Source organism: Mobula birostris, chromosome 14 (genome assembly GCF_030028105.1).
Source record: "Mobula birostris isolate sMobBir1 chromosome 14, sMobBir1.hap1, whole genome shotgun sequence".
Taxonomy (NCBI): Eukaryota; Metazoa; Chordata; class Chondrichthyes; order Myliobatiformes; family Myliobatidae; genus Mobula; species Mobula birostris.
In genome coordinates, this window is record NC_092383.1 from 2,097,346 (window position 1) to 2,115,925 (window position 18,580).

General features: G+C 41.2%; 1 protein-coding gene across 1 annotated transcript in view; it reads right to left on the bottom strand.

The window, feature by feature from the left end:
- The window catches only part of megf11 (multiple EGF-like-domains 11), a 365,505-nt gene that overhangs the window by 52,809 nt on the left and 294,116 nt on the right, over positions 1 to 18,580 (bottom strand). The window contains exons 11-12 of the mRNA XM_072277965.1: positions 15,487 to 15,633; positions 14,574 to 14,708 (exon numbers count right to left, since the gene is read on the bottom strand). Coding sequence (XP_072134066.1) covers positions 14,574 to 14,708; positions 15,487 to 15,633 — 282 coding nt within the window. The remainder of the gene's footprint in view (positions 1 to 14,573; positions 14,709 to 15,486; positions 15,634 to 18,580) is intronic.

An 18,580-nucleotide genomic window follows, 5' to 3' on the forward strand; every position in this document is an offset into this window, starting at 1 on the left:
GAATGTGTGGCAACGCTTGCGGGCTGCTTCCAGAATATCCTTATGTTGTGTTGGTTGTTAACGCACACAAAGCATTTCACAGTTTTTTTCCATGTACATGTGATAAATCAATCTGACTCTTTTTATGTAGTATATATATTTTTCATTATATAGCAAATAAGCTTGAATCTTGATCTTGTAATTAATAGTGTATTTTATGTATTGCATGGTTCTGCCACCACAAAACAACAAATTTCACAACATACAGGTATGCCAGTGATAATAAACCCAACTTTGATGAAAATGCAAGCATCCCAAGCATGAACAAATTAGGATATAAACACCTACAATGGTTGATACATAGGCTTATATACAACATTTTGGACCAGTGGAAATGGTCCAGAAGGGTTATATGGAAACTATTATTACCATTTTTCTTAACAACTAATTCCATTACTTAGCCTAATAGGTTAGATTTACCACAGTACATAATTATCTATTTAAATGTTTATTTTCCTTTTATATCATCTCCATGTGTACTTAAGAATGTATAAATAATTGTAGTTTTATATATATAAAAAAATGGAAAAGGTTATATGTGTGAAAAAAGTACATGATATTTGTGAATTCCTTATCCAAATAAAAAGAAAATAAAAAAAAAGAAAATGCAAGCACCCCAGTACAGAGTCAGTACCGAGAGGACATTGTTTTAAATGAATTTGTAGAAGGGTCGGAAGGGAGTTGATACAGAGTATAGCATGGGGACAAGAATCTGCTGCCAATAGGTGGTGGAGGAGACTGAACACATACTTGGCCACTTACTGGTGTCAGGACCAGCAAGAGTGTACATAAAGAGCTGGTAGAGGGATTAGACCAAAGGCCATTTTGTCCAATGAGGACACAGTTGTCAACGGGCTCCCGTGTGTACTTTGCTGACAGATTCTAGACTATCTGACTGTGTTCCTCCATTGTGACCTTTGGAGGAGCTGTGTGTCAGCCTTCCTCTTTGTAAAGGTGAGAAGGGGAGTGGGGCATGCCGATATATTTGTAAAGATATGGTTGATTGAAGGTTAGAAGTTCTAACTTAAAAGTGCAGAGTAAATTTATTATCAAACTACATATATGTCACCATATACAAACCTGAGATTCATTTCCCCGTGGACATTCCCAGTAAATAGAAAAAACACAATAGGATCAGTGAAAGACTGTACCCTACAGGGTGGCCAATCATTGTGTAAAGAAAAAATAACTAACTATGCAAATGCAAAAAAAAAGTAATAATAATAATAAATAAGCAATAAATACTGAGAATATGAGAAGTAGAGTTCTTGAAAGTGAGTCTAGTTCGGTGACTGTTCCTGAACCTGGTGATATGAGCCCCGAGCCTTCTGTACCCTCTTCCTGTGTGATGACAGTGAGAAGGGAACATGGCCTGTGTGGTGACAGTGAGAAGGGAACATGGCCTGTGTGATGGTGACAGTGAGAAGAGAACATGGCCTGTGTGGTGACAGTGAGAAGGGTACATGGCCTGTGTGATGGTCACAGTGAGAAAGGAACATGGTCTGTGTGATGGTGACAGTGAGAAGGGAATGGCCTGTGTGATGGTGACAGTGAGAAGGGAACATGGCCTGTGTGGTGACAGTGAGAAGGGAACATGGCCTGTGTGGTGACAGTGAGAAGGGAACATGGCCTGTGTGATGGTGACAGTGAAAAGGGAACATGGTCTGTGTGGTGACAGTGAGAAGGGAACATGGCCTGTGTGATAACAGTGAGATGGGAACATGGCCTGTGTGGTGACAGTGAGAAGGGAACATGGCCTGTGTGATGGTGACAGTGAGAAGGGAACATGGCCTGTGTGGTGACAGTGAGAAGGGAACATGGCCTGTGTGGTGACAGTGAGAAGAGAACATGGCCTGTGTGATGGTGACAGTGAAAAGGGAACATGGCCTGTGTGGTGACAGTGAGAAGGGATCATGGCCTGTACGATGGGAGTCCTTAATGATGCTGCTTTCCTGCAACAGGGTTCTGTGTAGATGTGATCAATGGTGGGGGAGGGCTTTACCCGTGATGGACTGGGCCATATCCACTACTCGCTGTACGTGAAAGGAGAAACCATATAACTGCACATTCACAGTTAAAAGGTTGTCAAGGAAAATCTCCACTACTGCTCAGAATCTGGAACTGTGCCTGAGTCTGCGAGGTCACCAGCAGATGCCATTTCATTGGCTCCTCACTCAACCCTGAAGCATCTGGACAGCAAAGGTGCATACATCAGGATGCAGTTCATTGACTATAGCTCAGCATTCAATACTATCATCCCCTCAACGCTAATCAAAACTTCAAGACCTTGGCCTCAATACCTCCTTGTGCAACTGGACAATGCTCTCTTCCCATTGCTGCCTTTAGGAAGAAGGTACAGGAGCCTCAAAACTCACACCATCAGGTTCAAGAACAGTTATTACTCCTCAACCATTAGCTCTTGAATCAGGGAGGATAACTTCTCTCCACTTCACTTGCTCATCACTGAATTGTTCCAACAACCTATGGATTTAATTTCAAGGACCCTTCATCTCATGTTCTCGACATTTATTGCTGATTTATTTGTCAATATTATTTCTTTCTTTTCTTTTTCTTTTTGTATTTGCACAATTTGTTGTCTTTTCAACACTGGTTGTTTGTCCATATTGTTGGGTGCAGTCTTTCATTGATTCTATTGTGTTTCTTGTACTTACTGTGAATGCCCACAAGAAAATGAATCTCAGGGTCGTATATGTTGACATATATGTACTTTGATAATAAACTTACTTTGAACTTTGACTGTCAGAATGTGTAGGGTGGCAGTGATGACAAACATATCTGTCCTCAGCTCTTCCCTCTAGTAAAGTTCCCTGTTCAGGGAACTTGTCTGACATACTCCTGGGGACTGTTTGTGGATCAGCTAGAGCTCCTGATCCTGTTCATATGCAGGAATCCTTTCCAGCAGTCAGTGTGTGTGAATACACAGAGGATTCAGCATCAGTCTCACCAGTAATGTCTTGTACAGCAGGGCATCTTGCTGGCAATTATTTGCATGGCATATACTTGGGTACCTACTGTTTCTGGAACTGTACCCCAGTGTTGGAGTTGATTCCTGCAGGATTCAAGATTCAGGATGGTTTAATGTTATTTCCAGTATACAAGTGTAAAGGAGAGCAAAATCATTGCTATTCCAGCTCCAATGCAGCACAAAATAAAACACAAAAGATAAAGAACATAATAATAAAAGGAATAAATATGAATACATATGTAAAATAGCTTATACGCAAAGATTTTAGGGTCACAGTGACACGAGGCACAGGAGTGTCTGTACATAAGGAGGCTCTGACAGGAAATGATAAAGTAGTGGGAGGTGGGTTCGTGGGAGGAGGTGTTGATCAGCCTTACTGCTTGAACTCATGCAGTTAAAATGACGATTTTACCAAAATTTTTATATGTATTTCAAAATATTCCTATTTTTTTAACTAAGTTTTTTGATCAGGTTGATTCTATTATTTCATCTTTTCTTTGGAATAATAAAAGACCAAGAATTGGAAAATATCATTTACAAAAATTAAAAAAGGATGGAGGTCTTGCTCTGCCTAATTTAAGAATATATTATTGGGCTGTTAATATACGTGATGTGCGCTCTTGGTTATATTGGACTGATAAAAATGAACGACCGCCTTGAGCTGATTTGGAATTGAAAGCTGTGAAACAATTTTACTTAACTTCATTATTAGGAGCTTCTTTACCTGTACAACTGGCCAAAATTTCTAATCTAAATTTATATCCTATGATTAAGCAGTCATTATGAATTTGGTGCCAGTTGCATAATTTTTTTAATCTCAAAAAATTTAACCTTCTTAGTTTAATTTATCGAAATTATTTATTTAAACCTTCACTTAGTGATCCTACCTTTTTTCTTTGGAGGAATAAAGGAGTCTATTCCTTCATGGATCTGTTCCAAGAAGGTCAATTGATGTCTTTTGAGAAATTAGTAACTAAATACTCTCTCTTGTACTCACATTTCTTGCAATATCTTCAGGTCAGATATTTCTTACAAGAATATTTAAGTAATTTTCCATATATGCAAGATTCTGACCTGTTAGACATTATTTTAAAAATGAATCCTTTAGTGAAAGGTTTTATTGGGAAAATTTATAATTTACTATTACAACAGTACAATTATCCTTTACTTAAGATTAAGCAAGATTGGGAAAGAGGGCTTAACATGACCTTGAGAACAGAGGATTGGTTGCGAATTTTGAAGTTGGTTAACTCTTCGATTTGTGCCAGTCACTCTTTAATTCAATTTTAAATTTTACATCATTACTATTTGACAAAGAAGAGACTGTCTAAAATATTTCCTAATGTTGATAGTCGGTGTGATAGATGTAAAACTGAGATAGCTACATTGACACATATGTTTTGGTCGTGTTCTGAATTGAAACAGTTTTGGAAATCTATTTTCTCTACAATTTCTAAAGCTTTAAAAATTAATTTACGACCTAATAAATTGACAGTTTTGTTCAGTATAATCCCTCAATATATTCATGGCATTTCTATACCAGACCAATATGTAATTGCATTTGTCACATTATTGGCCAGAAGGGCTATTTTATTGAAATGGAAAGATGCCTCTGCTCCCACTTTGATACAATAGTTCTCTCAGGTGATGTTATGTCTTAGTTTGGAGAAAATCCGAAGTCAAACTTTTGATCCTCGATTTGACTGAGAAAAGGTGGGGTTCTTTTGCCCGTTATTATCATTTGATTTGAGTTAATTAAGATGGTCCCCTTCTGATTCTTGTTTAAATGGATTTGAGTTGGTGGTTTGATGTTTTTCTTTTATGGAAGCTTGTATGGCGTATAGCTCCGGGGTTGTGCTCCCAATGGGTTTTTTTTGATTTTTTTTCTGTTAGTAGGGGTTCTTTTTTTCCTTATTTCTTTTTTCCAAAAAAATAGTTTTAACATTTTGTCTTTTCTTATTATTATTGATATATTTAGCTTTGTTAATCAGTTATTTGATAATTTAATTCTTATTGTACATATTGACATGTTGACTTGATTGCTTTAATGTATTTTTTGTTGATTTTCAATAATAATTAATAAAAAAGATTTAAATGGAAGATAACTGTTTTTGAGTCTTGTTTCAGGAGATGGGAAAATGAAGAAAAACTTGAAAAAATTAGACAAAAATTCTCAGGTGAATTTTTTGTTTCAACTTGTGTTCATGAATTAGGTAATCTATTCATAAAAACTGAATTCCTGAAATATACAATCTTCTTGTTTAACTAAAATATTCCCCACCCCACCCCCTTGCCTCTGCCACGCACACAGGAATAACACTTCCAAAACTCCCACCATGTGGATTACTCATTGATTGTCACCATGCAAATTTTAAGGAAATAAAACCACTTTTGTCAGTTATTTCATACTTAGTATCACAAATATTTTATAACTTTCAAATAACCTTTTTCCCCCAAACTTAATTTTAGTTAATCAGGCCTTGGGGCCACACATAACCTTTCTAATCCTTTGATCAAACAATGATATCGACCTCAGACCACTCATTTGGCAGATTAAGCTTTCAGTCAATTAGAGATTCTTCTTGTTTTAAGTTGCACATGACAGACATTCAGCAAACCAAATCTTCCTTCAGATGATCTCTTTGATGGTATTCTGCAGCTTCTTAATGTACTGGGAATTTATCATATTAATCTATACTCAATCAATATTTAATTACTGCGCATAAAAACTTTATGAAGTTGGGCAAATAAACTATTTGGAAGAAAAGTTGGGCAGTCATTAGAAACTTCAAATTAAAGTTGCTAACAAGTTTAGCACTTATTTCAGGTAAAGTGCCATGGGATTACAAAGATTTTTTCAGAGGAAAATCAAAGGGATAAGCCTGCATGGTGCCAGTGCAACATCTCATTAGTCAGGAACAGGGTTACATCATTACCACCATCCTCCAACTTATAAACAGTGGCCTTGTTTCCATTTTAGAAGAGTCTGTTGGAGTGTAGAGAATCACCAGAAGGCAGAGTTTATGTAATAGCAGCAAGTGATGAACCAGCGACACATTTAGTTTGTACTTGGAAGATCCTGTTGTATTGCTCAGGCACCTAGCAATAATGAAGGAAACCAGCCTCTGCAAACTGTCCAGAGACATACAGAACAGATAATTGACACTGTTTGACTCTCTGATCTGATGTACTGCTGAAACAGTGCAATGTAACCTAACCTTACGACACTACACGGTCTGCCACTGGACTGGGGCTCATCTCTGGTTTGCACAGCTCCACAGTCACAGTGGTCTGTGTGAACAGATCACAGCTGACTCCATCAATAAGCAGCTGGCCAGATGCACATTACACCCTCTTCTGAATAGAGGTCACAATGCCTTCATATTAATCAGGCTTACTTGAACTGAGGATTGGCTTGACACAGTCAAATCGAACTAATAATCTTGTCAGTGGTTACCAACACAAGAAAATTAGGGAAACTACAGAGAACTGCAACCAAATCATCATGGCACAAACTGCTGAGTCTCAGCATTCGTTCAGAAGCCCCACAGATGGGATGCCTTATAACACAGCCCTCCGGCAGCTCCAGGGCTGCTGATAACTGGTGATTCCAAACAATGCTGCCACACTGAGCCACCTCATTGTGATGGAACAAACTGCCTCTGCTCCAGTGGAGCAGGAACACACCATGGGCACCACAATAACAGTTAGTGTAACATTATAACTCAGGGTGTCGGAGTTGGAGTTGAATCTTGGCATTTTCTTTAAGGAGTCTGATGTACTCCCTGTAGAATACAGGGGTTTTCCCCAGGTGCTCCAGTTTCCTCCCACAGTCTAAAGACGGACTGGTTAGTAGGTTAATTGGCCATTGTAAAATTGTCCTGTGATTAGGCGAGGGTTAAATGGGGGATTGCTGGGTGATGCGGCTCAAAGAGCCGGGACAGCCTTGTCCCCGCAGTATCTCTAAATAAGTAAGATAAAATGAAATGAAGAGAGGCATCAGGTTTGAGGATCTCAGCAATTCCCAAACCCCACTGGTACTGCAGCAATACTCTGCAAGGTATCTGCTGGGTCTAGGGACTGATGAAGCAGGCACACAGCTGACAGGAAGGATAATCAGGACATGATCTTCAAACTACACTTTAAGGAGATCCACTCTGTAAGGAATGGTTTTACACATGTTCACCAGGACTCTGCTATCTTTCCTGTGTCATACCTTTTGAAAGATTAAAGATTAACTTTATTTATCATGTGTACATTTAAACTGACAGGGAAAAATGCATCATTTCTTTTGAGGGTGTGCTGCAGGGCAGCCTGCACACGTCACCATGCTTCCAGTGCCAGCCTTGCATGCCTGAACCCATATGTCCTTGGAATATTGGAGGAAACCAGAGCCCCCAGAGGAAACCCACACAATCACATAGAAATTGTACAAATTGCTTACAGGCAGCAGCGGGAATTGAATCTGATCTTACAGCTACTCTGTAAAGTGTTACGCTAACGACTACTCTACCATATTTTCCTCTTCCTTTCCTTACTTTATCACAAACAGTTCAGAGATAGTGAAAAGCCTTCTCAAGTACACCCAGTAAAAACACTGGTACCAGGGAGGACATGTCTGGAGAATGTCGATGTTAAGAGTGCAGATAACATTGTGAAGCAACCGAATAATCAGTCGCCATGCACCATTTTATATTAAAAGATCCTAAACCCGAAGGAATTCCATTTGAACATTTCCAGTCTTAAAAAAGCAATGGATAAGTTACAAGATGGGATATAATTGGAACCATGGAGAAACTAAATATACAGAGGACACAGTTGCATATTTAGAAGATTCAACAGTCAAAACACATACGGTTACAGAGAATACTGCTCTGTGCAAATGTATTCGGCACATAAATATATAGCCAGGGTGCGTAGGACTTTTGCGTAGTACATTATGTCTTTCCAGTTAACAAATAACACTTAATACAAGTGATCTAATACAAAGCTAAGTACTCTTATTTCCATTCCTGTTTCTCAACCACCTTCCTTTTTTAATCAATATACAGTAATGTCACCCGAGCTATATATCTGTGCCCAAGACTTTTACACAGTACGATGTATACTGTCCAAGATGGTATGTAGAATGTACAGTAAAACTCCATTAATCTGTTGTGTGACTATTCAGAAATCCCAGTGGTTCTACATCTGTATCACCAGGTGATGTTGGCTGTCCTCCCTTCAAACTCACCCACGCCCCACCTCCCTCTCTCCGTCCAAACCCCCAGAGCCCCACCTCTCTCCATCCCCGAGGGCTTCACATTCCTCACTCCCCCCAAACCCTCCCAGAGCCCCACTTCCCCCCTCCTCCAAACCTTCACCTCCTGCCGCCCCGAGAACTCTTCCTACCTCCAAAACCCCCAGGACCCCACCTCCCTCCCTCCCTCCAAACCTCCACCTCCGTCCAAAACCCCCAGGGCCCCACTTCCCTCCAAGCCCCTAGGGCCCCACCTCCCTCCAAACCCCCACACCTCCCTCCAAAACCCCCAGGGCCCCACCTCCCTCCCTCCCTCCAAAACCTCCAGAGCGCCACCTTCCTGCCTTGCTCCAAACGCCCCAGTGCCCCACCTTCCTACACTCCCTCCAAACTTCCACCTCCCTCCCTCCAAACTACCCAGTAGTGCTGAGATAGTAATGCAATTGCAGCAGGACTTAGACAAATTGGAAGAATGGGCAAAAAAGTGACAGATGAATACAGTACTGGGAAGCATATGATAATGCATTTTGGTAAAAGGAACAATAGGGTGCGGACTACTATCTAAATGGGGAGAAGGTTCAAATATCAGAGGCACAAAAGGACTTAGGAGTCCTTGTGCAGGACTCCCAGAAGGTTAATTTACAGGTCGAGTCCGTGGTAAATTACAACTGGAAATAGAAAAGGCTTGTCAGAAGGGCAGTGTTATGATAATTGTGGGGGATTTTAACATGCCAGTAGATTGGAAAAATCAGGTCGGCACTGGATCTCAAGAGAGAGAATTTTTAGAATGTCTGTGAGATGGCTTTTTAGAACAGCTTGTTGTTGAGCCCACTAGGGGATCGGCTGTACTGGATTGGGTATTATGTAATGAACCGGAGGTGATTGGAGAGATTGAGGTGAAGGAACCCTTAGGAGGCAGTGATCATAACATGATTGAGTTCACTGTGAAATTAGAAAAAGAGAAGCCGAAATCTGATGTGTCGGTGTTTCAGTGGAGTAAAGGAAACTATAGTGGCATGAGAGAAGAACTGGCCAAAGTTGACTGGAAAGGGACACTGGCAGGAAAGACGGCAGAGCAGCAGTGGCTGGAGTTAATGGGAGAAATGAGGAATGTGCAAGACAGGTATATTCCAAAAAAGAAGAAATTTTCGAGTGGAAAAAGGATGCAACCGTGGTTGACAAGAGAAGTCAAAGCCAAAGTTAAAGCTAAGGAGAGGGCATACAAGGAAGCAAAAATTAGTGGGAAGACAGAGGATTGGGAAGTCTTTAAAACCTTACAAAAGGAAACCAAGAAGGTCATTAAGAGAGAAAAGATTAACTATGAAAGGAAACTAGCAAATAATATCAAAGAGGATACTAAAAGCTTTTTCAAATATATAAAGAGTAAAAGACAGGTGAGAGTAGATATAGGACCGATAGAAAATGATACTGGAGAAATTGTAATGGGAGATGAGGAGATGGCAGAGGAACTGAACAAGTATTTTGCATCAGTCTTCACTGAGGAAGACAGCAGGATAACGGACACTCAAGGGTGGCAAGGAAGAGAAGTGTGCGCAGTCACAATTACGACAGAGAAAGTACTCAGGAAGCTGGATAGGCTAAAGGTTGATAAATCTCCTGGACCAGATGGAATGCACCCTCGTGTTCTGAAGGAAGTAGCTGTGGAGATTGCGGAGGCATTAGCGATGATCTTTCAAAAGTCGATAGATTCTGGCATGGTTCCGGAAGTCTGGAAGATTGCAAATGTCACTCCGCTATTTAAGAAGGGGGCAAGGAAGCAAAAAGGAAATTATAGACCTGTTAGCTTGACGTCGGTGGTTGGGAAGTTGTTGGAGTCGATTGTCAAGGATGAGGTTACAGAGTACCTGGAGGCATATGACAAGATAGGCAGAACTCAGCATGGATTCCTTAAAGGAAAATCCTGCCTGACAAACCTATTACAATTTTTTGAGGAAATTACAAGTAGGCTAGACAAGGGAGATGCAGTGGATGTTGTATATTTGGATTTTCAGAAGGCCTTTGACAAGGTGCCACACATGAGGCTGCTTAACAAGATAAGAGCCCATGGAATTACAGGAAAGTTACATATGTGGATAGAGCGTTGGCTGATTGGCAGGAAACAGAGAGTGGGAATAAAGGTATCCTATTCTGGTTGGCTGCCGGTTACCAGTGGTGTTCCACAGGGATCAGTGTTGGGGCCGCTTCTTTTTACGTTGTACATCAACGATTTGGATTATGGAATAGATGGCTTTGTGGCTAAGTTTGCTGATGATACGAAGATAGGTGGAGGGGCCGGTAGTGCTGAGGAAACGGAGAGTCTGCAGAGAGACTTGGATAGATTGGAAGAATGGGCAGAGAAGTGGCAAATGAAGTACAATGTTGGAAAGTGTATGGTTATGCACTTTGGCAGAAAAAATAAACAGGCAGACTATTATTTAAATGGAGAAAGAATTCAAAGTTCTGAGATGCAACGGGACTTGGGAGTCTTCGTACAGGATTCCCTTAAAGTTAACCTCCAGGTTGAGTCGGTAGTGAAGAAGGCGAATGCAATGTTGGCATTCATTTCTAGAGGAATAGAGTATAGGAGCAGGGATGTGATGTTGAGGCTCTATAAGGCGCTGGTGAGACCTCACTTGGAGTACTGTGGGCAGTTTTGGTCTCCTTATTTAAGAAAGAATGTGCTGACTTTGGAGAGGGTACAGAGAAGATTCACTAGAATGATTCCGGGAATGAGAGGGTTAACATATGAGCAACGTTTGTCTGCTCTTGGACTGTATTCCTTGGAGTTTAGAAGAATGAGGGGAGACCTCATAGAAACATTTCGAATGTTAAAAGGCATGGACAGAGTGAATGTGGCAAAGTTGTTTCCCATGATGGGGGAGTCTAGTACGAGAGGGCATGACTTCAGGATTGAAGGGCGCCCTTTCAGAACAGAAATGCGAAAAAATTTTTTTAGTCAGAGGGTGGTGAATCTATGGAATTTGTTGCCACGGGCAGCAGTGGAGGCCAAGTCATTGGGTGTATTTAAGGCAGAGATTGATAGGTATCTGAGTAGCCAGGGCATCAAAGGTTATGGTGAGAAGGCGGGGCAGTGGAACTAAATAGGATAAAATGGATCAGCTCATGATAAAATGGCGGAGCAGACTCAATGGGCCGAATGGCCTACTTCTGCTCCTTTGTCTTATGGTCTTATGGTCTTATGGTAAAGAAGGCAAATGTAATGTTGGCATTTATTTCAAGTGGAATAGAATATAAATGCAAGGAGATAACGTTGAAGCTTTATAAGACACCAGTCAGGTTGCACTTGGAGTATTGTTAACAGTTTTGGGCTCCGTATCTCAGTAAGGATGTGTTGTCATTGGAGAGAGTCGAGAGGAGGTTCACGAGGATGATTCTGGGAATGAAGGGGTTAACATATGAGGAGCATTTGGCAGCTTTGGGCCTGTACTCACTGGAATTTAGAAGAATGTGGGGGGATCTCATTTGAAACCTACCGAATGTTGAAAGGACTAGATAAGATGGATGTAGAGAGGATGTTTCCTATGGTGGGGGTGTCCAGAACAAGTGGGCACAGCCTCAAAATTGAGGGGTGACCTTTTAGAACAGAGGTAAGGAGGAATTTTTTTAGCCAGAGAGTGGTGAATCTGTGGAATGCTCTGCCACAGACTGTGGTGGAGGCCAAGTCCGTGATAGTTGATAGTTTCTTAATTGGTCAGGGCATCAAAAGATATGGCAAGAAGGCAGGTGTATGGAGTTGAGTGCGATCCAAGATCAGCCATGATGGAATGGCGGAGCAGGTTCGATGGGCTGAATGGCCTAATTCTGCTCATAATTCTTATGGCCTTATGATCTCCACCCCCCCACCCCCCAGGGCCACAATTCCCTCCAGGGCCTCATCTCCCTCCCTCCACCACCAGAGCCCCACCTCTGCCCCTCCAACCCCCCCCAGAGTTTCACCTTCCTCCCTCCCACCAAACTCTCCTAGAGCCCCATCTCCTTCCCTCCTTTTAAACCCCCAGGGACCCACATCCTTTCCTCCTTCCAATCCTCTGTGCACCTCCCTCCCTCCACACCCCCAGGGCCCCAACTCTCTCCCTCCCACCAACCCCCCCCCAGAACCCTTTCTCCCAACCAATGTTCCCTCCAATTTGTAATGACCAGTGTGCACAAAAATCTTGTGCTGTGCAACTTTTTGCCCAGTGACAACAATATGTGCTCAATGAGTTTTATATAGAGAGGCATTCATTTTAACAGCTAGCAAAACACTGTCAATAAGAACTTTGATCTCCTCTGGGTTTGATCGTTTTTGCTCTTGTTCATTTGCACTCCCACAATATATAGCAGGCCTGCAGTGGATAACGAAAAATTTTCTCACTAGAGCTTTTGCATGCCTTTCAAATGTGATTTGCATGCTAAAAGACGCTTTAAAAAGTTAAGTTTACCAACAACATAAATAAGCCAGTTCTAAGATCTGCAGACAAATCATTGCAAATCCCACATTGTCAACACCGTCCGCATCAGAAAACGGAAAAGGAAGTGTGATTGAGAGATATACTTCACATGCCAACGAGGTAGAGGGTGACAACCTTTTGTGCGCAGTTTAAATTCTTCTGAGTGCTAGTAGCAAAAGATGTGTGCATGCGCACACGCGCACACCTTCAAGGGAATATTGCTCCCACCCACCCACCAAACCCAGCAGGATTTCTGGGAAATGTATTACAGTACTGCATAATGCCTAGAACAAAACTGATTTGAAATGATGTTGGGAAATTCACAGGAATAACAGAGCATCTGACAGGCTGGTACCACTACAGACCTGAAGAATATTGGTGAATGCACACAGGATTATACAGTGGGATATACAGAGGAATTACTGACAGAGATTGATACGGAATTCACATTGAGAAAGGTGGGACATGTGGTGAATAAGCATTAGGAAGGTCACGGAGTACAGAGAGGATTCACACTGAGATGGTGTGGAATCAATAAAGAATTTTAAATAGCGAACAATGGGACAGATAGAGGTTAAGACTGGCATATATAAAAGATATGCACCAAAAATAACAATGCAATATACAGTATACGTAAGTGACAGAAGGAATAGACAGAGAATAGTTATGGGAGAAGGGAGAGGTTTGTTTTATATATAGACAGTATCAGAAGAGAAGCTGTGTAAGAGACAATGAGAATTTATGGACTGTTATATATCAGTCTGTTTTTTCACTGTGTGGTATGATTCTACATATTGTTTATGCATTATTTATATTCTGAATGTTGTCTGTACCTGAGATTCTGTTGTAAACAACTTCTGGATGTACCATACCTCTCCATACCTGTGCACACGACAATAAACTCGACTTTAGTTAATTTATAATCAATATCTGTTTATACTGGTCAATGGAAATAATAATAGAAGGTTTATCTAAAAGTTCAGAGCAAGTTACAATTGGTTGGTTACACTATACCCACAACTCTTGGTGTTACACAAAACAAAATTATTAATTACATTTGCTATTACAGCTTTCAGAAGTGCTATGAATGTAGGTCTGGAAATATCCACTGTCAAAGCTCTGATCAAGAGAGGTTCTCTACGTTTAATACACACTAAACCTGCCACTAAATTGCCTGACTACATTGTTTGCTGAGAATTGCTTATTTTTGCCTTCCCTCGCCAAGGAGTCTGTTAGCTTAAATGGTACTGCATTTGATAAACCTCGTATACGGATGGTGCTGTAAAGCTGAGGGGCTGACCTCCTGGTCAGTACTGTTTAATCTTGAAGAAAGGCTGGTCAGCAGTATTATCAGAGATTGAAATGTATTTCAAACTGTATCCTACACATAAGTGATGCTTTAACGTCATATTCTGTCCTCTATTAAGCTTACAGCCAGCATTCTAATCACTTCCATCCCGGGAAATTATAAACAGAGTAGGCGAACAGACTAATTATTGGTTTCTTCAAAGAGCTAGCCAGATGACCTGGTTTTATGCTGTAAGATTCAATGATTCTATCCGATTCTGATAAAATAATTAATAGTAGAAATTTTGAACATAATAGAGAAAAGCAATTTACATTCCTGACTCAATTCTACGTGCCACGAACTACCCACCGAGTCTGGGAGTGGGGAGGGGGAATTGGTGTGCTGCTACTGCAGGTTCAGACCTACAATTCCTCACCCACTGGACCACCAGGCCTGAGATGTTCTATAGTTCAGAGATTTTTTACAAAGAGCCAGTTCCGTTTTGTGTTCATGCAGAGACTTGCTTCAGTAGTTCCCACTGAACGTTTCTGAGCCTGACACGCTCCTTACCTTGGTCGCAGAGGGGACCAGCGAAGCCCGGCAAGCACTCACAGTGGCCAGTGACATGATGACAGGGTCCATTACTGTGCACACACTGGGGACAAGCTTGGCTGCAGTGATGCCCATAAAATCCAGGAGAGCAGACTGAAAGAAAACCGAAAGGCTCCCAGAGTAAACAAATTACTCAGTTTCTTTATAAAATACTGAATAACAGATTATCAAACACTAAAAAGAAATCCAGAGCTCAGGTGCTCAAACTACCAACCGATGAGTGTTGAGAATTAGTGATACACCAGAGGCCAAAATTACCTCCTCATAAAGGCATCTCAGAATCAGGTGTATTATCACCGGCATGTGTCATGAAATTTGTTAACTATCTATGAGATACATTGATTTTTCTAACTTCCTGTATCTTCTGTCACCTTCTGCTTTTCCACTCCCCATTGTGATTCCCCTCTCAGCCGTTCTCTTCCCCTCTCCTGCCCATCACCTCCGTCCAGTTCCCTTTCTCCTTCCCTTTCTTCCACGGTCTATTGTCCTTTCCTATCAGATTCCCTTTTCTTCAGCCCTTTACCTTTTCCACCAATCACCTCCCAGGTTCTTACTTTATCCCCCTCCCAACCCCACCCACCTTCCCCTATCACTTGCCAGGTTGTGCTCCTCCCCCCACCTTATTCTGGCTTCTGTCCCCTTCCTTTCCAATCCTGATGAAGGGCTTCGGCCTGAAATGTCAGCAGTTTATTCCCCTCCATAGAAGCTGCCTGACCTGCTGAGTTACTCCAGCATTTTCTAGTGTGTTGGTCTATGAGCTAGAATGACGTCTTTCCCTCTGCCAAGGCTAAAATGTGGAGACCAAGTAAGTGAAAGGAAAACAGACTGAAGACCCATAAACAATGGGATCAGGATTAGGCTTTGTACTTACTCCTCTGGCAGGTGGCTCCACGATATCCAGGTGCACACACACAGGTTCCATCCTCAGGAGAGCAGGAGCCCCCATTGTCACAGTTACAAGAAATGGAACAGTTTGGACCCCAACGTCCCTGTAGACAGATATTATCACAGCGAATTCCTGGGGAGGCAAACAGAACACACTTAAACACAGCACAGACGTAGAGCTGAAACAGGGTTGCCAACTTTCTCACTCCCAAATAAGGGACAGAAGTAGCAGTCAAATACTGGACACTTGTGTTTACCCCAGGAAAGACTACCATAACCATGAAGCCTTGTGCGGGCACCTGTGTGCATATGCGCGACGTGCACATACGTGATGTGTGCATGCGTGTATGTGCCGATATTTTTCAACAAATCCGTTTTGGCTTAATCTTCCTGATTCTGACACGTTATTTCTATTTTATATAGGCTGTGTATTTATCATATCATTCCTGCTTTTACTATATGTTAGTGTTATTTTTGGTTTTATGTCTTAATTGGTATGATTTTGTAGGTTATTTTTTGGGTCTGGGAACGCTCAAAAATTTTCCCATATAAATTAATGGTAGTTGCTTCTGCGCTTCACGCCATTTCAGCACAAACGGTTTCATAGGAATGCTCTACCTTGGCGGGGGAAATACGGGGCAGTTCCGTACGGGACAAACCAATTTAGCCCAATATACGGGATGTCCTGGCAAATACGGGACAGTTGGCAACCCTAAACTGAAATCTAATGTCGGCAAGTCTGGACCAGATAATGGGGGTGGGGGGGGTGGTTGGAGGCCTTGGGGCGGCCTGTCCTGGGGTTGGAGTCCTCTGTGTGTGTGTGTGTGTGTGTGTGTGTGTGTGTGTGTGTCAGAGAGAGAAAGAGAGAGAGAGAGAGAGAGAGAGAGAGAGAGTGAGGAAGGAGGCTTGAACTGTGTGTGTGGCTTGGATGTTCAGCATCTGCAGATTTTCTCTGGTTTGTTTTGCTGTTGTTTTGTTGTTCTTGTTGCTAGTCTTGTTCTGCTGAGCACTGCAGACATGCTGTGTAGGCACCAGAATGTGTGGCGACCCTTGCAGGCTTCCCCCAGCACATCCTTGGGTTGTGTTGTTTGTTAATACAAATGACACATTTCACTGTATGTCCATGTGATAAATAAGTGAATCTGAACCTGAACAGAGCATGAGGTTGTAGTGTATTTAATACTTCAGTAATATTGTAAATGCATTCTTTGATTAAGCATTCTTTGTTTACATAATTCATCATGGTTACATTTACGAAGTACATGAACAGCATATGTCATTACAACACCTCATCATAAGTGAGCATCTCACTAAAGAACACAAGTATTCTGGCTGCTGTGCTTTTCTTCTGATTAGTTTCTGGAATTATAAAACATAACAGTGGTGATGAGGAAGTTCTAAAGCAGGAAGTGGAGACAGACATTCAGGTAAAAAAAAAGTCAGAAAACAGATAAAATTTATGGGTTCATAAACAGTGAGTACCAGATGATAATAATAATAATTTTTTAAAAAAGGAGAAATGTCTGGCTGCATGGAAACATAGACACATTCCATTACGTGCCAGGTAACTGGATGATTTATACTGAACAAATTCAGCTATATTTTGAAGCAAATTCAATAGTCAATGCACAGTGAGTACAGAGTTACTGAGTGCAATAGGTTAAAAAGCATACAGTTTGCTTCGACATTTAACTGCTCCAACCAAACCAGCCAAAATGAGCTTTGCTGATAATATGAAAGTAATGCAGGACCATTTAGAACCAAAACACTGTTGATTCAGATGCTTTAGGTTTCATAAGTATAATGTAAAGGAAGGAGAGTGAATTTCAGCATACGGAGCTGAATTGAAGAAGTTGTCTGAGCATTCTCAGTTCAGTGATGGGCTTAATGAGAGATTATCTAGTTTATGGAATTTTACAAGAAAGCATTCAGAAATGGCTCCTAAGTGATGCACAGCTCACATTTAAAACAGCATTTAAAATTGCTGTATCAGTGGAAACAGCAGCCAGAGATGCAATCGAGTTGCAGTCTAGAATGAAAATGAGTGTGAATTTAACTGCAATATCAAAACAGAAACTGACCTGGCCAAACAAATTGTATAACCATTGTTGCAGGAGCTCACATACATCAGATTAATGCAGGTTTAAAGGCGAAACTTGCAGAAAATGCAACAAATAGGAAACATACAAAGAGCATGTTGGACAGACAAGAATGAATAGACTGCACAAGGAAGAGATAAACATTAAAAGTCAAGTTATAGTTTCAAAAAGGGCACTAATCTCATGCTTTTGATGAAAAATCTGATAATGATGAGTGTCACATGCCTATAAGACCATAAGATATAGGAGCAGAATTAGGCCATTTGGCCCATTGAGTCTGTTCTGCCATTTCATCATAGCTGATCCAATTTTCCTCTCAGCTCCAGTATCTTGTCTTCTTTCCGTATCCCTTCATGCCTGACCAGTCAATAATCTATCAAACTCTGCCTTAAATATACATAAAGATTTGGCCTGCAAAAAATTCCACAGGTTCATCACGCTCTAGCTAAAGAAATTCCACCTCATCTCCACTCTAAAAAGGCAGCCCTCTATTCTGAGGTTGTGTTCTCTGTTCTTAGACTCTACCATTAAAGGAAACATCCTCACCACATCCACTCTATTAAGGCCTTTCACCATTCAATACATTTCAATGGTGAAAGGTCTTGATAGAACTGGGTAGCCTTAAGATTTACAATGAGTAAGCTAACCATAGAGAAGTAATATGGCTTATGCCTGAAGTGAATGGCAAATCAATTATAATTGAATTGGACACTGGCTCAGCTGTTTCAGTCATTCCATAAATGAATTTGAATAGCAATTCAAAGAGAGTGAACTAAAGCCTGCAGATATCCAACTAAGGACTTACACTGGAGAAAAGATAACTCCTGTGGGATTGACATTCATAACAGTGAAATACAACAACCAACAAGTCACATTGACCTTGTATGTGGTAAACACAGGAAGGCCAGCATTGTGGGGCTGTGACTGGCAGAGACAACTATAAGCTGATTGGAGATTCATCCATCATTTGCATGCCACATC